The 19,708-nt window shown below is 39.1% G+C and overlaps 1 protein-coding gene across 1 annotated transcript; it reads right to left on the bottom strand.

The window, feature by feature from the left end:
• Nucleotides 1-374: 374 nt before the first annotated feature.
• Nucleotides 375-17,276, bottom strand: oaz2a (ornithine decarboxylase antizyme 2a). The gene is given in 6 exon segments (XM_084365208.1): nucleotides 375-2,761; nucleotides 4,300-4,385; nucleotides 5,176-5,348; nucleotides 7,180-7,260; nucleotides 7,262-7,328; nucleotides 17,067-17,276. Coding segments are annotated over 6 exon segments (648 nt in total). The 5' UTR covers nucleotides 17,177-17,276; the 3' UTR covers nucleotides 375-2,630.
• Between the last annotated feature and the right edge of the window lie 2,432 nt (nucleotides 17,277-19,708).

Genomic DNA, 19,708 nt, shown 5'->3' with positions numbered 1-19,708 from the left:
GCTTCCTACAACTACTGTTCCTGAAAGCAAGACACACTTTCATTTCCTCAAATCAGCCTCTTCATCACTGCTCTATTTTGACTTTTTCACATGTTTTATCAACCTTAATTTGGCAACCATGTTGTTCTGCTTGTATAGCTGTAGTTATTTAAAAAAGTCCCATATGTTTCTCAGTTTTATAGCTTGCCTTTCTTCCTGTGTTGTTCTCTCTGCATGTTTTCTGTAGTTCAACACTGACAGTTGCTTGTAAAACACCAAACTAACTTTTGGGGTCAGGTTTAATTGAGCCCCATGGCAAGAAAACATGTGACAGCTACACAGATTCATACACAACCTGAAACCAAAACCATTAAGAGGGAAAAAAGCATAAAACATCCATTTAGATAACAAGTTTTATTGTTTTACCCCCAAGACAAAAATTTCCAGAGTATACAAGTGTGGATTGTCATCGAATGCTTGCTAACTAATCACCGAGAACAAAAAATAGATCCCTAAACTATCACAGTAAACATTTGAGAAATATACATACATAAAAATATACCTCTGAAAAAATTTATATATTGACATTTCCTAACAGCTTATAGTCAGGGCTCAATCAGTAGCAACGAAGACTCATATGATCTGAACACATGCAGAAGAAAAAAGGCGCCCACCCCATCCCAACACCAACATGGAACAGACTACTATCACGTCTCTCTGAGGTGTTACAGGTAGTATGGCTGGCATGGGGAATGTAGGTTAATATTGCTTTACATACCAGGTTTAAATTTGGAAAGCAAGATGATTTGAATCAACAGCATGTTTACAGACAGAATGGATTCTTTGGCGTTTTGTTCAAAGTACTAAGAACCACAAAACCAAAAAAAAAAAAAAAAAAAAAAAAAAAACCTGCACAGGATTCCTCCTGCGTTTTTAATCTAATTGCATAATCACCTGAAGTGCTCCTTACATAGCATGGGTCTGAATCTGAAATGGGCACATTCCTCAATAAGACTCATGAGTAAAAAATATTAACATTGCACTCTCCTCTTTAGGCACAAAAAGCCTCGTTTCAATCGAGCGTTCAACTGGTTTGGGATGGTGACACTGATGACTCTACGGGGCTGAACGAAGCTTCACTACTCACAGTTTCTACCTCCCATGTATTACCATTATTCAAGTCACAGGTTTAACAAAACTCACTGTTTTGAAAGCATCTCCAGAACCATCTGGATGGAAAAATATCCTGTTTGCGGCTGAATGTTTCCAATTTGAACTTCTTTTTCCTGATCTAGATAACGATGGAAGCCAGAATTTAAAAGTGATGTTATCAGTTATATTTGTCAACATTGTTCTTAGTTTTAGAGAACAAGCATGTCTTTTCAGGCAACTTGGATATAAAGTTGAGCATTTTATTGAACAACTTCAGAACGAAGATAAAAGTTGTTAATAAACCTTTGTTTTTATTACAATCGCCAGTTTAAACAGATGCTTAGCTTGACTTGAATTCAACACCAGTACATGAGGAGCACAAACTGGGGCTGAAGCTCCGCTAGATTTAATCATCGTGTGTACATTTTAATGCAAAGTAACAGTGAAGGGGAGCTTCTTTTAAAACCATCTCTCAATTATTCAGCTTATGATCTCTGAAAAAACAAAACAAAAACAACTTTAAGCGTTTCTTTCTGTGTGACGTGCAACGTGAAACAACAGTGAGGCCACCGTCCTCTCCAGCCCATCAGTAACTCACACCGTCAGCTTGACAGTTTGATTACTGCAGAGAGAGGGTGGAGGAGAGAAGGTGCATGTCTCATTGAGCTGGCAGCCGCCCTGTTGCGACATTCAACATACAGGCTGCTTCTTAACCTTGACACGTCCACACAGACTAACAGGGTTTACACATTTGTGAGGTGATTGTTTTGGGTGGATAAGAGCAAAAAAACAAACAAACGTGTGATGTGCTGGAATGATGCCTTAACATATATCAGGAAGAAGTGTAAAGAAATGTTTACATGTGCTTTAATGTTAAAAGCAACACATCAGGCTTTTACCCATCGAAAATCAAAAAGCAAATCAACATTTTATAGACCATACCAAACCCATAATTCCCTCTTTATTTTTTAGCCTTACAAATACCACTTGCATTGTATACAGCACACAAAGACAGACCAAAGTCTCTTTCCTTGCAAAAGTTGAAGCTGTCAGAGGAGATATGCTGAATTTTAATGTAAAACACCACCTTCTCCTGAAGGTCAAACAGTTGTTTGTCTTGTTGATGGCAGCACAAACAATGTGGCCAACAGAGGAACCACTAAGCAGACAATTTCTTTTTTTTTTAAAATCCCACGATGCATGTGATGTATTAGTTCAAGCTATGCCGCTCCCTGTAGTTATCCTCGGGGAAGGGAAAGGGGGGAGGAGGGGGAGTCTGCATCACATGGAAATCCTACCGCTCCCCTTTAATCACAAGTCCATAAAAAAGTGACACCTCCCAGTCAGCGATGAAGGATTTCAGAGAGGGAGGAAGGTTCTGTGTCAGAGCGAGAGTCGATTTCTTGAGGAAGAAGATGGGTAGAAGGCGTGGGGGATGTAGGGAAGGGAAGGAGGGGAGTACGGGTGGGTGAGAGAGGTGTCAGGAGATGGTGTAACAGTCACTCCTCGTCTGAGCTGCTGTTGTCAAGAGAGTAAACCATGAAGGCCAGATCAGACCGGGCCGGTACCATGGGGTTACCTGGCTTCACCATCTCAAAGCCCATGTAGTGGAACGTCTTGATGATGGACACTGGGGAGGAAACAAGGACACAGTCAGAGGTGGTGTCATGTCAAGTCTCAAGCTACATCCACATCATTTTTGTTTTAAAAACGCATACACATACGAGTAGTGAGCCTACACTACTCCAAGTCCTGATACTGAGACTTTTGGAAACGCTGCTGACATCTGTTTAGTTTGAAATAATGTGCGTTGTAATGTGGACAGGCAGAAACGATGACTCAAGATGACCGCCCCTAACATGTCCTTTTCTGAAAGAAAACAGCAGCAGACACCAGCCTCGACTACTAGCGCTTAAATCAACATGGATAACGAATTACAAGCGATGCTGAAATATTAGTCTATACTAACAGCTGTAGTGCAGTTAAATACTGCATTTTATGATGCTACTACTGCCTACATGTGACAGTTCCCGTGTCCAGCCGAGTTACCAGCCCTACATGGAGTGCCCATGTTCAGTTTTGGGTTAGGAAGAAGAAGGGCCTGGTGGGATCATTTATCAGTGAAGTCAATGAAGGTTCACTGAATGTTAATTAGTACTCTCCATTTAAATAATTAAAATTCTGTTGGGGAATTAGCACTACAATAGCACAATATTAAGTTCCTAAAAAAGGAAGAGTTCAACAGTTTGCATATACACTTATTCATCATCTTTCCAAGAGTGAGATCAACATAAAATCTCATGTCTGCGCTGCAGTCAGAGAGTAATTAGCCTAGCTTAGCATAAAGACTTAACACAGGGGGAAACGGCCAGTCTGGCTCTCTCCAAAGCTCAAGCTTCAAGGCTTTTGGCCGAGTCTGGAATTGAACAGATTCCACTGTTGAGGCCTCTGTACATGGTTTGCATGCTCTACCAAGTGAACTATCAGGGCTACCCTCTTTTTAGTATTATATTTGGATCAATATACTATATATTATCGTTATTCCACTTTTGTAATGTAATTGACAACCCTGATGGTGGTCACCTAGAGGAGGGCGTGTTCGGAGTTATCACACTTGGGACACTTACATGTCATCATTACTGAAATATTCAGATTTCTGTACTTTTGTCATGGAAAAAATATAAATAAACCTTCTAAATAAAGTTAAAAAAGGATGCTATAACAACAGCTGGGAGCACTGAACTGCATGCAGGTTCCATAGTATTATTGTCAAATAAAACTGTCTAAACAGACCCCAATACCAGAACCTGTGCTTACCAACTGTATCTGGCAACCCTCTCTGCAGTTGGATAAACGGTTTGACAAGAAAAATTTACAGCACAATTCCCCCTGAAACCACAAACGTTTTTCTATTTCAGTTTGTGTCAAATACACAAGTTAGATACATGTTAAGTAGTGAGGCCTTAAGGTGTTGTTGTGTTTCTGAAATTTTCGAGAGAGCCTTTATTTTGCCCCGGGTGTCCAGAACTAGTTAAACCAGTCATGAACACACACATCAAGTAAAAAATCTTTACTATTGACTCAGTTAAAGCTTCATATGCTCAAATCAATATAAAACAGGTTGCGAGAAGCAAAAAAAAGGTATTTAAAAATAACAGGAGCACTTACATCGATCCTCTCTGTTTTTATGGAACCACAGGAACACATAGTTAACTTTGAGCTTCTCTTCCGCAAACTCGAGCAGAGCCGTTAGCCTGAGGATGACATGAACAGAGAGAGAGAGAGAGAGAGAGAGCCAGTGAACGAGGGGAGAGGTGATGACGCACACAAAGATTTTTTATTTTTTTCTCTTTACATAAGCGCTGCAACTTTACATAATAATGCAGTGGCAGCTGCAAAGCTGGCTGCTCAAAACCGACTGGCACTGTGCCCTCAGCAGGCAAGGTTACTCTGTCCAGGCATCGATTACAGCCAAACACAAAGACAGACGATGAAACAGAAACTTATTAGTATCTATCATGTTTTTAAGGCTATCAGTGTGTGCCCTAAATTAAATAAACAGCCTCTCATGGACAAGTTAGACCCATACAGTGTGCAGACTTCCACTAAATTGCTCTTTTAGAGAGGACGTGACAGGGGTAGTTCTATAAAACACGGTTAATTTCAGACACTAACAGTTTCTCTCATCTTAAGCCACAATTTATTTCTGTGACACGTGCATTAAAGCCAAGGTGAAATGAGAGAATTTAATAACATCAAATACTCCACATAAAAATCCCTCTAAAGAACTGTGGCTCAGTAAAAACATCAGTTGTAGTGAGATTTATAGCAGTTACAATGATTCCAACATTTACTTCACCTCCTCATCGCTTCCAGGAGGGAGCATATTTAGCAATTTCTTGGCAAAACAGACCATTAAGAGCTACTCTTCAAACCTAACCAGGGTGAGAATTCAATCTCAAGCCAGAGTATTCATTTAAGAAGGTGCCCTGTAGAGGGTCATTTTTCATGCGTTTCAAGTAAAGGATCTCAACACATTCTTACCCCTCCTTGCTCCCCTCCGCCAGCGGCCCAGCAGCGATCTCTAGGAAGAGGCTGTCTTCTGATAGAGCCGTATCCCAGAAGGCCGAGCGGCGCTCACTCAGCTGGTAGTGGAAGCGGAGAAAAGAGGGGTTCCCACCCACTGGAGCAGCCTGTGTTACTGTTAACTTCTCATCCTGGATTAATACAGAAAAAACATGATTTAGTTTATTGGTTCAATTTAATTTATTTAGCATTAAGTAGGGCTAAAAAATGTTATTAAAATAATATAGAAATCACAATGTATAACATAAGTGCAAAATTCAAATGGCAGAAACTGCAATTTTTTGATAGTAAATGGTAAAATCGCAATATCTGTCAAAATAATCCCAATATGATTATTTTACCATATCCTGCAGCCCTAACATTAACCATACGACCTTAAAAGGTCCAACCCATAATTTCACCATTTATATTTGAGCCAGTCACATACTAGAAAAGATTCAATTATAAATGCTTAGTATTTAGTATTTCTTCTTTTTCTAAACTGATCACAACTCAATAAACAGACATTTTCCTGTTCTACATCTTCAGAAAATAGATGAAAATGTAATTTCTGGTTAAAATAGACTTGTTGTCTAGTCTGTTAAAAGACCAAGTGAAAGCTGGTTCAAAACAGTTCAGTGTTGACATTTAAATCAGAGATAGTGCCGTTTATTTACCATCTACACCACTAGTTATGGCATCTGAGAGCAGCATTGAAGTGAAATGAGGAAGTGGTTGTAGTCATACAAAGCAGTCCTGTACTGTAGCTGATATAGTTAGACAAACTGCTTCTACCTTCATTAACTCACTGAGCTTTTGGTTTTCTTGGTTTGCCAGTCATATGATTTTTTGCTGACAGAACATGACAGCTCAGCACGAGTCCTGTGTCAAAAGCAGTGATGTACAACATATATGCATCGCCTTTTTGTTTGGTACATCATTTTCTCCCCTGTGCAGTTCAAGCTTTTATAGCTATTCAATAATCTGGGTCATGGGATTGCTGCCAAATGTCTGCAATTATTGGATCTAATGTTGCCATGTAAGCTAAGCAGCGCTGTATGAAAGTGTCATAGATGTACTATTGAGTAATAATATGTAGATACTGAATCAGACTTGAAAGTCAAGTTAAACCGCGTTTCACAACTTCCATGTTTAACAGTAAATAAAAGTCTGTGAGAATGCAAGCAAGAGTCTGTGTTCAGAGTGGTGACCAAACGTCACAGGGTTTTCTGCCCACGGAGGACAGATGAGGATGTAATATGACATTTGTGACTGATCTGTCTGATCCTAAATCTCTAATCCTCGAGTCGGTCACATGTCTGGGGTACAACTTGACACACATGCACACACACAGCAGAGAGGACACAGCAGTTTGTGTGTAGGTGTTTACGAAAATGCCTAAAAAAAAGTTAATTTAAGTGCTATGTGAATAAACTAATTTCTTTACATTATAAAATTTGAGCCCGCTGAGAGGAAACTAGGTGAAAGAATGAAATCGTGCATTAAATCCAATGCAGATGCAGATGAGGAGATGGAGACAGATTAAAAGGTTTAAAGCTTTAAAAAAAGGCGACTTTCCAGACTGAAGGTACAACTCATTAGCAAGGTGTTCCTGTGTTTAGTGCTCTGAGTCAGAGTGGTCCCTGAGGGATGAAGCACTTTACACACAGTTATTACCTAAAGTGATTACACTGAATAAGAACAAAACATGCCCACACTGAAACTATATAATCCATAAAAAGCCTTTAAAAAACTAATCTGGGACAAAGACTTATCCAGCTCGCTTTAAATAACGTTTGAAGTCAGAGTTTAAATGAAAATATGTCACATTTTAAGTCATTATGTTCACTCTTTATCACTGCAGTGCATGTGACATTTAGAGGCCGCTTTTAGCCATTTGTATTATAGGTTCACATATGCAGATGTTTCCAGGAGGTTTTGAACTACAGCTCTGTGTTGTTGTGTGAAGTCAAGGAGTATCACCTTGTGTAGTAGCACGCCGAGAGAGTGATCCCTCACAGTCCCTCGCCCACCCGGGATCTTCAGTTGTGGGTGAGGGGCATCAGGAGCACCACAGAGGCCCTGGAGACTGAGGGATGGAGCTGGGCAGCCGAGATCCGGCTAACCAGGAGCTGCAAGGAGAAAGAGGATTCAGTTAGTGTTTCAGATCGTCTTCTGTCCTGTACTGGCTCTAATATACACGCTCACACTCACACTCACACTCTCACACATTTCTAATTAAAATTTTCTCACATCTGTTTTATAGAGGAAACAGGCCTCTTGAGGTCCTTGTTTACAGTGACAAGCATGAATGAAGACCTGCACTCATTGGTACACACAACTACCAGCTGTAAGCTTGCCAAAGTCAACTATATGGTCACTGTTGTTGTTGTTGGCTGATTACAAAGTTAAGAGTCCATCCAGTGTGACCTGTTCAGATTAATTTTCTTTTCATTTGATAATGTAACCGTTGATGAAGGAAAATGTTTGAACACGAAAGCCAAAAACCTCAGTTTCAGCTGTATCAGGACATGTGCCCTGTGTTGTTTTTAACTCCCAACAGCAGTGTCTGTGTAATCTTTAAATCTTTAAACAAATAGATCCTCGAACATGCACAGAAGAAGTCACATGCATTGGTGCTGGCGTTGCAACATCCTGCCATTGGTTTCAGCCACTTCTGGTGATAACAAACCAACAAAGTGCAATGTGCCAAACAAGGCAAGGTAATATATAATTTTTTTAAATAGGGAAGGAAATGCACTTGACTTGTTAGGGATTCACACAACGCATTTTAGTGAGAAACACTGAAAGTAAACAGAACTTCTGTGTGTTTACTAGAAAGCTCCACTGGGTACCTTTAACTCAAACAGACAGCAACAACAACTAAAACTGAGATGCATGATGACTAATCCTGCTCTGCTGCTGATGCAAACCCCCTCAGCATGTTGCCTCACACACACAGTCCCAATTTAACTTCGTAAGGGACAATCCTGTAATTAGCAAATCTAAAGCACCTGTGGCAGCACGCCCCACCGCTGGACAGCCCAAGGGATTTAACATGAATATACCGCCTGCTCATGTGTTGGATCCTTTCTGTAATTAGCAGGTTTCCAACAGTTGATCCAAACATCTATTCAAACATAATGGTACAAACTGAACAAACTCCTCCTGCTTGACTTTACTCCTTTGAGTAATATGGTAGTGTGCCTCACTATTTTTTCTGTAAAAATATGGTAGATACCGGATATCAGAAAACCTGTCTCAGACTGAATTATCTACCAGACAAGTTTATAATCAAAAGAAAAAAAGGCCTCAAACCTTAGAGATAGATTTCGGCATCTGTGACCACAATTCAAAACATAATATTCAAACAATGAACAAATCCATCAAGCATGTGATGCAGACACGCTCTGCAAATTATTAGATTACTTCGACAAAAGTTTCAGTCCATTACCTCCACTGAAAATCCATCACAGCCATTTTGTTTATGACGGCGCTACCACGCAGACAAAATTAAAGCTATGATTTATAACAGCAATCAAAGAGTTCCTGACGGGTTGTGCATGCGGTGGAAGGCATGTATCATAAACAAGCACATGATCTGTAAACACCTCTGCAAATAGCTCGGGAAGCTTTCGGGAACACACATCTTCAGTCGCTTTCAGTTACATCTCATACCAGACATGATGGCAGCCGGCCTACAGCGGGGACAGGACATGACATGAAGGCTGGGGATTCAGATTTTGTCAAATTCTCGCCTGAGCAGACACACCCTGCAAAGTCCTGCGACTGTATTGAAAGAGGACTCATTACACAATCTTATACACGGTTTTTCCTGCATATTAATTTTGGAGGCGGCCACCACCAACGATTTCCAGGCCGCCACCACTTAAAATGGTCAATGTCTGCAAAAACTAACAATATAATCATTCCACATCTTCATCACAGTTTTTTAACATGCAATGACCGCAGTTGTCCATCGCGGTGCTGTCGGTGCTCTCGCGGTGCCTGACTATGTCCACATCCCAGAATGGGAGCAAGGAAGAAAATAAACTTTAATTTTCCTCAAAGAAATTTCCTCCAGACCGAAGAGCTTTCGGTGTCAAGCAGTGTACTGATATTTGAACAGGTGCAGTGGTGGACTGGCCATCTGGCACACCTGGACAATCCCCATCAGCCGCCGCATTATTGACCCGCTCAGATGCTTTCAGTTACACCGGCTCGTCTTAACTTTTCACAGGCTGTAGCGTTTTATCGATCATTATCATCTTATAACCAGGTTAAAAGTTCCACACATATCAACCTCTATTGTAGCTTTTCAAGCTAGCAGCTATATATGCCACTTTCCCTGGTTGTACTTCACCAACTCCTTGGCCATTATGATCCTCAAGTGGCAAGCAATGTTGATTTGGAGTATCACACAGAAGTGATAAGATTGACGTTTAGTTAATTATAGGCTATGTGTTCGTTTAAAATTAGCTTGAGCTTACAAAATGAGACCACTGACAGACACGTTGGTATTAGCCTACTATTATGTATATACCAGTTAAATTCTATTTCTTATGTCTTATTATATTGTTTATTTTTTACTTTTATTACTGTTTAAGTGTGATACTGTCCTTTGGCTGTTGTGACAAAGAAATTTCCCCATTTGCGGGACAAATAAAGGAATTCTGATTCTGATTCTGATTCTGATTGAATGCATATTGATGCATTTTACAAATTTCCTCTTTAGTGCCTAATGAAATTTGTCCTAGAATACAGGTAGACTTTCCAAAGTCTAGACAGACATTCCAGACATTTAGAGTCACCTGTCATTGTAAGACCAGCACAAGCAAATACTACGGTGCTGAAGCTAGTGGGCTATGCTATGTCCTTTAGAGTCTGTAAGCCTGTGTATTTAAAAAAGGCTATGCATGAATAAATCCAAATAATGCAATGATCTTATTGAGAAATTCTGCAGGACTGTCTAAACGGCCCTAAAGTCACATTTCTTATTCACATTCATTCAAGTAACAAAAATATAATAATAATAATAATAATAATAATTAAAAAAAAATGTGGTTCTACATTAATTGTTGTAGGTGTACCTCTGCAGTATGCCCATATCATGCTTTAAAAAAGCCTTTCTGGCACTAACTGTAAATTAGTATATATTTTGTGTGTTAGTATATTTTATTTTTTAAAATAAAAAACAATATACTAAGTAAAAGGATGCATTTTGGCATCTTTTTGAGTTGTTATAAACTGATTAGCCTAAAGTATGTGAAATTGTGGTTAATTGGCATGAATTTAAAATGTTATGAAAATGGCCCATCAAAAAATGTTCGCTGCGGCCCAAGGCCATGGCAAATAACACCACCACCCTGTTTGGTCCCAGGGACAAACCCTGTTATGTCTGAAACTGCTAGCTGGTCCAACTGGTTTGTGAGTGAATATTGGTTTATGAGAACGTGTGCTACGGAAAAACATCAGGTACATGTATCTGTGTGAGAGGAGGAGCTGTGCCTTTGTTTCCCTGCAGACCAGATAGGTAACCTGGGCGACCTGATCTGCATAGCTACGCACCCTGAGAGTGAGTGATGGAAAACAAAGCTCATTATGCCTGGCCTGTTCACATTTACAGCAACAACTGCACCAACACTTCCTTGTTTCTTAACTATGCAGAGACGACAGTGTTTCATAATCAGAATAATAAAGAATAAAGAAAATAATCTGCAGATTAAAAAATAACAATAGTTGTTAGTTGCAGCCCTAAAAAGTGGCAACCACACTAGAAAAGTACTCAATTTCAAGTTAAAATCCTGCTCTTAAAATGTATTATTAACAAAAATGTACTTGTATTGTACACATTATGCAGCAGAACAGCTCCTGTCTGTGTCACAATAACATGACACTTTGTTGTTACAGATGCATGAACACGTAAGCAGCATTGTTACTTACATGGATGAGCTAATGTAATAACTTTAATAAACTCTTGGGAAGTTTGTAACAATACATCAAATTTTATTAGGTCAACATAGATTGTGTGCAAAATATTAATATACAGTAATGGAATGGAATAAATATCCCGATATGAACACTACATATAAATATGCTTAATAACTAAAACAGATGCATGAAAATCTGCAGTCTCAGCACCCAGCAGGTGCAACTTAAAAATCTACTGAATCTACTAGGATTTCCTTTGAAAACAGTGCAGTTTGGACCGAGATGCACATTGGCAGCACAACATTAAAACAGTCTAGACAGCCAAGACTCTCTTCATTTATTTCAGAGAAACAAAACTGAAACAGACTGTATCAGACTGCATCGGGGACAGCAGGTAAGACACAAATGTAGGAGGAGATCAGCATGCTTGCCAAGATGTCAAGACCTGCTTCTCTTTTTCCATCTTCCCTTTCAGCAATAAACAGAAGAGCCTGTCCTTGATGCAAATGCCAGCTTGTTTTGAAAGGCAACACTTTCGTCCTCTGACATTTCAGCCACACTCTAAGCGGCCCTCCCCACCCTCCTGTCCCCATAATGCCACTCCAGTTGGAGCAACCTTTAGCCCTGCAATAGGTCATTAGGGCACCCCAAAAACAGAATATAGGCTACAGGAGGTCAACTTGACGGGTAAAAAAAAAAAAACTCCGACATGAAGGCCAAGCACACCCAGTCCTGGGCTGTATTAGTATGCCAGTGAGGATTTAATCATCTGTGTGTTGCAGAGAGACTCAAAAGATGCCAAGTGCGTCATCGTCCAATTCTCCCAGCACAGCCGAGGGCATGTGTGTGTCCTCACTCTGCCAGTTTGCTCTTCCTGAGCTGCGAGTTGTTTTGAGAACCGATTCAGGTGAATTGTTTCAGGGGATGAACAGCCCGGGCTGGCCTGCTGCTCTAGTTTGACCCACCGCCAAGAAACACACGACTCAACCAAAACAGGAAGTGCTGTGGTAGGTCCTCCAAAAAGACCGAAACACACCATACCAACTTCTCACACTTTAATTACCAGCTAGTAATGGAAAAAGACTCAACTTAAACCCAGACTGTCAGCATAAACAAGCTTATTATTGGCCCCCAAAATAAACATGTGGTGAGAATGATTTAGGCTGGAGACACGATGCTGTATGCAGGAAAGTAAACAGGAGAGTCCTCAGACCTCCTCCGACCCCCGGAAGTTTGGCAGAGCAGCATGTCGGAAAAGATGTCGAGACAGAAACAGGAAAGGGACACGTGCTCTGAAACCTGAGTGTGGATGGATGTGACCCTGTCAAAACCCGTCGGTCTGACCCCTGGGGACAAAGTGGAGTAAATGACCAACCAGATGAGTCTGAATAAGTACAGTGCAGGATATTCAGAGGAGTCAAGGGTTAAAGCAAATAACTGATCGACTCAGCAATGTTTATGAAAATTTTAGCTCAAGATCACCTCAAGATTAGTTTATCACGGATGCTTTCATGGACACGTTTACAGATAAGAGATAAATGCCAAAGATCTATTTAAAGACGAAACAAAAACAAAATCACCATGACATAGTTTGCCAACCAGAGAGCACAAAAGAGTTTCTTTTTCAACTGTAAAATGTCAGGTCAGTCACTCTATTAAAACGACATTCAGTGGATTTGATGCATTAATGTAAACACAAGACTAAAAGTTGAGCCAAACTTAGCTTAGCTAAATGTTAGCATTGCCTATTCACCATCTTAGCTTTGCTTGATAGCAGGCTAACATTTGTTAATTAGCGCTAAACACCAATGGCTAAGGACAGGAACGTCGCTAGTATAGCAGGTATAATTATCACAAGTCATAAACCAAAGTGTGAAACCAATCAAATTAGGGCTACAGCTAACGATCACTTTTATTGTTGATTAATCAATAAGTTGTTTGGTCTTGTAAGAAATGTCAGAAAATGGTGAAAAAAAGTCAGTGTTTCCACAAAGTCCAAGATGACATCCTAAAATGTATTGTTTCGTCCACAACCCAAAAGATATTCAGAGTTCTGTCACAGAGGAGTTAAGAAACCTCAAAATCTATTAATTGTGGCAGCTCTAAATGACAACCAATGTCATAAATGTCTAGACATACCATATAAACCACAAATGCCCACTCCATAGTGGTGCAAGAGAAAAAAAAATGTGATCACCAAAACCGTTGGGGCTCATGACATTGAATATCTGTACACAATTTCATGGCAGTCCTAATAGTTGTTGAGATATTCCAGTCTGGACCAAAGTGGTGGACAGACCAACACTAACGTTCTTGGAGCCACACTGATAATGAACAGGGACAGTCACCATGGCTAAACAGGCTGCTGTAAATCAAGTCTTTTGACTGAAAATCCAAGTAAACAGGCATCACAAAACTCTGCATGTCTGACTGTGAAAACACAGTAGCTACAACAGATTTGTTAAGATGTAAGAAAGGAATACAGCCTTATGAAAACAGGCAGCCCTAAAAGGTTACATGGCAATTTTGAAAAACATCACAGACACCCAACAAAAACACAGCTGGCTGTAACACCTGCATAGTTTAAGTCAGCAGTAGCTTTGTCAGTACAGGAACAGTAAGTATGACAGTACAGATAGCCAAGTGACATAATGAAACATATAATTTACCATCATATTGACACAACACTTGAGCCTTCATGTCTGTTGCTTGTTATGAAAACATAAGCTTTAGCGGGAACCACGTTCATGTCAGAGCAAAGAATGTGTGTGTCTGGCAATAAATTATCTGTGGTGGCGTGGGTGTTGCACCATATTAAGTGCCAATCTGCATTTAAGCGGATGAAACCAGAACTTGCCAAAGATGCCGTTTAATCAGCAGATGATGATTGATTTTGGACTATATTAATACAACTGATTTGGTTTGACTAATGTTTAAATATTATAAGTTTCTACTTCTCAGGTTTGAATATTTCCTGGTTTCTTCAGCCTTATATGCTATTAAACTAAATAGCATTGGTAGGGCAGCAACTAATTACTTGGCAACCAATAATTTTCTTGATTAATCCACCTTATTTTAGCCCCCATGATACCTCGGGCAAAGCATGGGTGCAACATCCGGTGCGTCCCGTCACTTCATCAGAAGCGGCATTTTCCGTGGTAACAAGACGCTAATCCTCATTCTTAGAACTGTAAGTGCTGTATCGTAGGCAACTGGACTTGTTTTCTTAGAGACATTTCACCTCTCATCCAAGACGCTTCTTCAGTTTGAATACTACTAACATTATTAATGCTAAGCAGACTTAGCTAATGCTTCTAAAGCCTTGAAAATGCTAACGGTGAGTTATTATGCTACTTGTTACTTATGCTAGCTCCGGTGAGCACCAGAAGTATCACCCATAATCATTTCTCCGGTAACCTCCCCAGGAAACTTGAGGACTCATTAATCGTTTGGTCAATAAAACTTCAGAAAGTGAAAATGACTCAGAGTCGAAGGTGATGTCTTTAAATGTCTTCTTTTGTTTCGACAACAGTCAAACTCCCCAAAAATATGAGATTGACGATGTTTTAAAAAATATTTTAGAAGTTATGACCATGTTTCACTTTGAAAGTGCCAAAAATGATTGATTTCTATATCACCCTTGGCTTTGGGAAATGGGGATTTTAACTATTATCTGACATTTTATGAGCCAAACACTTAGATCCCGACCTATCTATCACTTGGCCGGTTATCATCTTTGCCACGAGTGTTTGATATTGACATTTGAGGGATCATTGCAAAAAGTGTGTGTATCGGCCGACATATCGTTATCGGAAATTTTTACTTCCTATCGCATCAGCCCCAAAGAGTACTGGTCTAACAACAATGATAATAAAATTGGCTCTAAAATTGATACTTCTGTACATCTTCAAGTTTTCTGCCAGTGTTGGGGTATTTTCTCCAGTGGTATGTGTTAATTCAAGCCCGTCAGCTACTCACTTGTATGTGCATGCAACTAGGTTTATATCGCAGCCTCGCCTGCAGTCAACTATAATGGCTGACAACACCTGACAACTCCAGATGTCAGCTGAAACTGGTTGGCACACTTAATGTTTTGGTTACTTAATGGAAAATTTTACAGCTGTCTGACCTAGACTCTCCCAGCAAACACTGAAGAGATCAGTTTGCTGGGCACTCAAAGGGGCACTTACTTACACTCAGGTAGCTCAGGTTAGATAATCCAGCTGTTTCTGAGTCAATGCACCCCCGTACTCCTCACACACACACACACACACACACACACACACACACACACACACACACACACACACACACACACACACACACACATAAACACATTCCATTGATGCTTGAGAAGTGAACCAGAGGTTTGGGGGGGGGGCTTACGCAACCAGGCTGATGTAGGCCAGTTGATGCCTTAAGCTGACAGGGCCATAACAGTCAGAGAGCTAATATAGTCACTGCTCTGGCTCACAGCGTCAATGGACATCTTGTTCTCTCTCGCTCATTCAGATCATAAAGAGGACAACAACAAGGCTTTTACCTTTGATTTTGCAAAGATAAACAAATCACTCGGGCAACAAATCATCCATTTAATTGCTCATATATACGTTAGGTTTATCTTAGTTTCACTTCACTTTCAACATAAGAAAGAAGTACCAAACAATAAAATAGCAATGTACGTTATTGATCTTTAAGGATAACTGATAATTGGGTGCTTTTCATGGCTGATACCAATAAGGTCACCAGTTAGTTGACACTTTTTGTATTTTGAAAATAATTTCCTAACCTGTTTTGCACACTTGAAGGTAAGAAAGTTTAAGATATCGTGAACAAATATGGATTATTTAATCTCCTATAGCTCCAATAAACTCATCAAACTGGACAATACAACTGTGACAGACGATTCGGCATCATATCATCAGCTTTATTTATTAGCTATAACTGCACCGACACTACCGCAGCAACTCAAAACTGTCCAAAACAGTCCAATATGATAAAAACATAAACAAAACCAGTCAATGTTTGCATCTAAGAGGCTGGAAGCAAGAAATGTTTGACATTTTTGCTTGAAAAATGACTTAAACAAATAAGAGATTATCAAAATTGTCGTCAATTGATTTTCTGTCCATACATGTACATTAATCGCCTAATTATTTCTGCACTAGGTGGGAGGAGGGCATTTTCTCCATTGGGCCTTGAATTAATTTCTTTAGTGCTGAAAGTATTTTGATAAGTTAGCAAAAAGTATGTCTTATGGAGTTTCTAGTATATAAAGATCTGCAGCGTCTGTAAATTATATAAAAGTGTAATATCTTTGAGCTTTAGACAGTTGCTTAATACAGGCAATGTTTAAACGCTACCCTGAGCTCCATAGCCATGTTACAGATAACTAATCAGTCAAAAATAATCGATAGTGAACATAATGTACATAACTGTAGGTTGCATCGTTTCTTACTGTGTTTGAAAAACATGAAACAACTTGGAAAAGATCCTAAATCTACATTATGAGTTGTAATGGGTACTTAAATCTTTATAGTGTGACCTTCAATGGCCTTTCAGCTCCTCCACACACACACACACACACACACCTAAATTCAGTAATAGCTCGTGACATGTTAAGGCTCTTTTTTTTGGTGTTGCGTTACACACACAGAGAAAAACATCCATTTGTGTCTACTGCATCACTGTTAGCTTAACTCCTGTCTGAACTCATCCACAGCATCTAACGCTGTGCTGTATGTACAAACAGTCTCCTTTTTTTCTTTCACAGTTGTTTTCCGGCAATTTTGCAAGCTAGTTGAAGAAGGCTGCAACTACTTTAACACAGCTACACTCTCAAAGTTAACTCGCACTGAAACACACATACCAGCTGACTTCCAGAAAAACCGTCGACGGTTATTTATTTATTTTTTTAACGGTTATTAGCATCCTCTTACCTTTCCTCGGTGTTCAGCATGATAGTTTCGAGGAAACACGGGTCTTTAGATCCTTTTTCACAACTAAAACGATTACTATTGGATAAAAACTCCACTGAAAAATTCACCATCCGTAAATTAAGACGAAACCTTGATGCAGTAAAAGTCTCTAGCGCGACTGTTCGTGCGAGAGATGCGTTTGCCTTCTTCACTTCGCCTTACAGCAGGAACTCTGCGGTCTGCAGCGGCACGAAGGGCTTTATAAGCGCAGCAAGGCATCATGGGTAATTCATACCAGGAAGTGACAGGAGGCACCCAAAGTAAACAAACTGGCCACAAGCGGTTAAAACTCACATAAAATGACAACAATAACAACAGCATTTATCTGATGACAACGTTTTGACATTTTATGTCACGTTTACTGCAATTTCATCACACTTTATAGTGGTTTTAATTATGTGTAGCATACTTACTTTCAATCAATCAATCAATCAAACAAACAATCAATCAATTAATCAAACAAACTTTACTTACATAGTACCTTTCAAACAAATCAAAATGCAATTCAAAGTGATTGACAAGTGACTGAAAAAAGAACATGGTATAAAAACTGGTTTAGAGACTAATGCACACCAATGGCAAAAACATTAGTAGTTAAAATAATAAAAGATAAAGGATAAAAAACAAGCAATACTAATAATAATAGAAATAAAATTAAATATTGCACCTAAAATTAGATTTTTAAAGTTTATAAAACATAAAATAGGAATAAGAATAATAAGAACAGCAGTAAAATGTAAATACAAATCTATATATAATATAGTAAAAAGAATGTGAGGCTTTGATTAAAACAAAATAAATAAAGTATACAAATTTAAATGATACATATCTTAAGACAATACATGAAAGCCAGAATGAATAAATACGTTTTTAGTTTACGTTTAAGAGTATCAATATTTCGAGCTCCTCTCAGATCCTCTGGCAGGCTGTTCGAACGGCTCGAAGCATAATGGCTGAGAGCAGCATTACCAAATGTTTTTGTTCTGCTCTGTGGAACTACTAAAAGAGAAGAGCCAGAGGATCTGAGGGGCCTTCCTCGCTCATAAATTAAAAGCATTTGTGTGATGTAGTGCAAGGCCATGTAGTGTCTTATAAACTGATAAAAGAACTTTAAACTCAATACGAAGACTAACAAGCAACCAGCGTGAAGACTTTAAAATAGGCGTAATGTGACGTAACTTTAATATGTCTATTTTCGGTTTTAAATCATCTAGCCTCTAATCAAGATACCTTGTTTCTTGGAAAATATTCACTGATCCATTGGCAGATTTTGTTCACTTGCAAGCAAGAAACACCTTGTAATCATTGTGTTTTTTTCATTTTCTTCTCTTTATTTCTGGAATGGCAATTCCTGTTTTTGAGTTTAAAGGATATTTGCAAGAAATGCATATTTTTTAAGTCTCATTCCCAACTCCCATTCCCAAGCATCAGTATTTGTCGAGTTGGGAATGACACTCAAAAATCAGCTTGTCTTACAAATAGGACCTCCTAAGTCGTGGAACAAGTAGGGTAATAAGATCCATCACTTTGAAGGGGAACATATTTAAAGGGGCATATTTATTTTTTCCATAACTGAATAAACAAGCTGTTATCAGAGGAAAGTGAGGGCCTTTAGAACATTGTTTGAAGCTAGAAAAGTGGCAGGGTCCACCAAAAATTAACACACTGAAACATTATGAAAATGTGTTGTCCTTTAAGATCAGTTTGTTTATTTTGGCATTAAAAAAATCAGTCACTGAAGTTCTTTATCTTCTGATTAAAATGTCTACCCCCAAACTAGATAGGGCACCTTAAAGTGTTTTGGACCAAAACATGGTAAGTTGGACACTCACCTCTCCAATCAGCAGAGTTACCTCTAGCTTCTGAAAGTCAGCTAGATCTGGGTGGACAAACCTCTCCTTAAACTAAACATCTGCACTATTTAGCATTTCCCAGAACTCCTGTCTTGTAATGCTCGGGTGATTTGGGAGTGTGTTGGTGTTTTGGTGACTGTCTTTAGATAGGAATCTGAATTAGCTCAATTTGTGCTGCTGAATGTCCTCCTGACATATCAGCAGACCCATCATATCTGCCTTGTCTGGGTTTTTTTCCCTCTTTGTTAAGAAATTTTTAGCATTGTTAAGAAATGGTTTATATCTATCAATTCGTCTTCTTCTTCTTCTACTTTGTTTTGATTTATTATTATCATATTATTATTATTATTATTATTATTATTATTATTATTATCATTATTACTTTCCAGTAAATTATTTTGTCCCATAAACGTTCATGGCATATAAAAAGTTTATTTGATTTACCCTGGAAATGATGGCAATGTTACTATTTAAGTGTATTTAAGAAAAATGACATCAGTATCAGTATTGTTTTTATTTAATTTTGTCAATTTATTTGATGCTAGGATTTGTGGGAGGAAACCGGAGCATCCGGGGAAAAACCCATGCCAACACGGGGAGTCAACAAACTCCACAAGGCAACGATTGAGGCTGGGAATCCAACCCTGACCATCGCCAAACACTGAGCTTCCGTGTGACCACGATGTTTGACTTGTCCACTTCGATTTAGAAGTGTCTTAACGACACACCTAAGCGATAACCTCAATCCCA

The sequence above is a fragment of the Pagrus pagrus genome (genome assembly GCF_965226575.1).
Source record: "Pagrus pagrus genome assembly, chromosome: 10".
Lineage (NCBI taxonomy): Eukaryota > Metazoa > Chordata > Actinopteri > Spariformes > Sparidae > Pagrus > Pagrus pagrus.
This window is presented reverse-complemented; position numbering and strand designations above follow the sequence as displayed.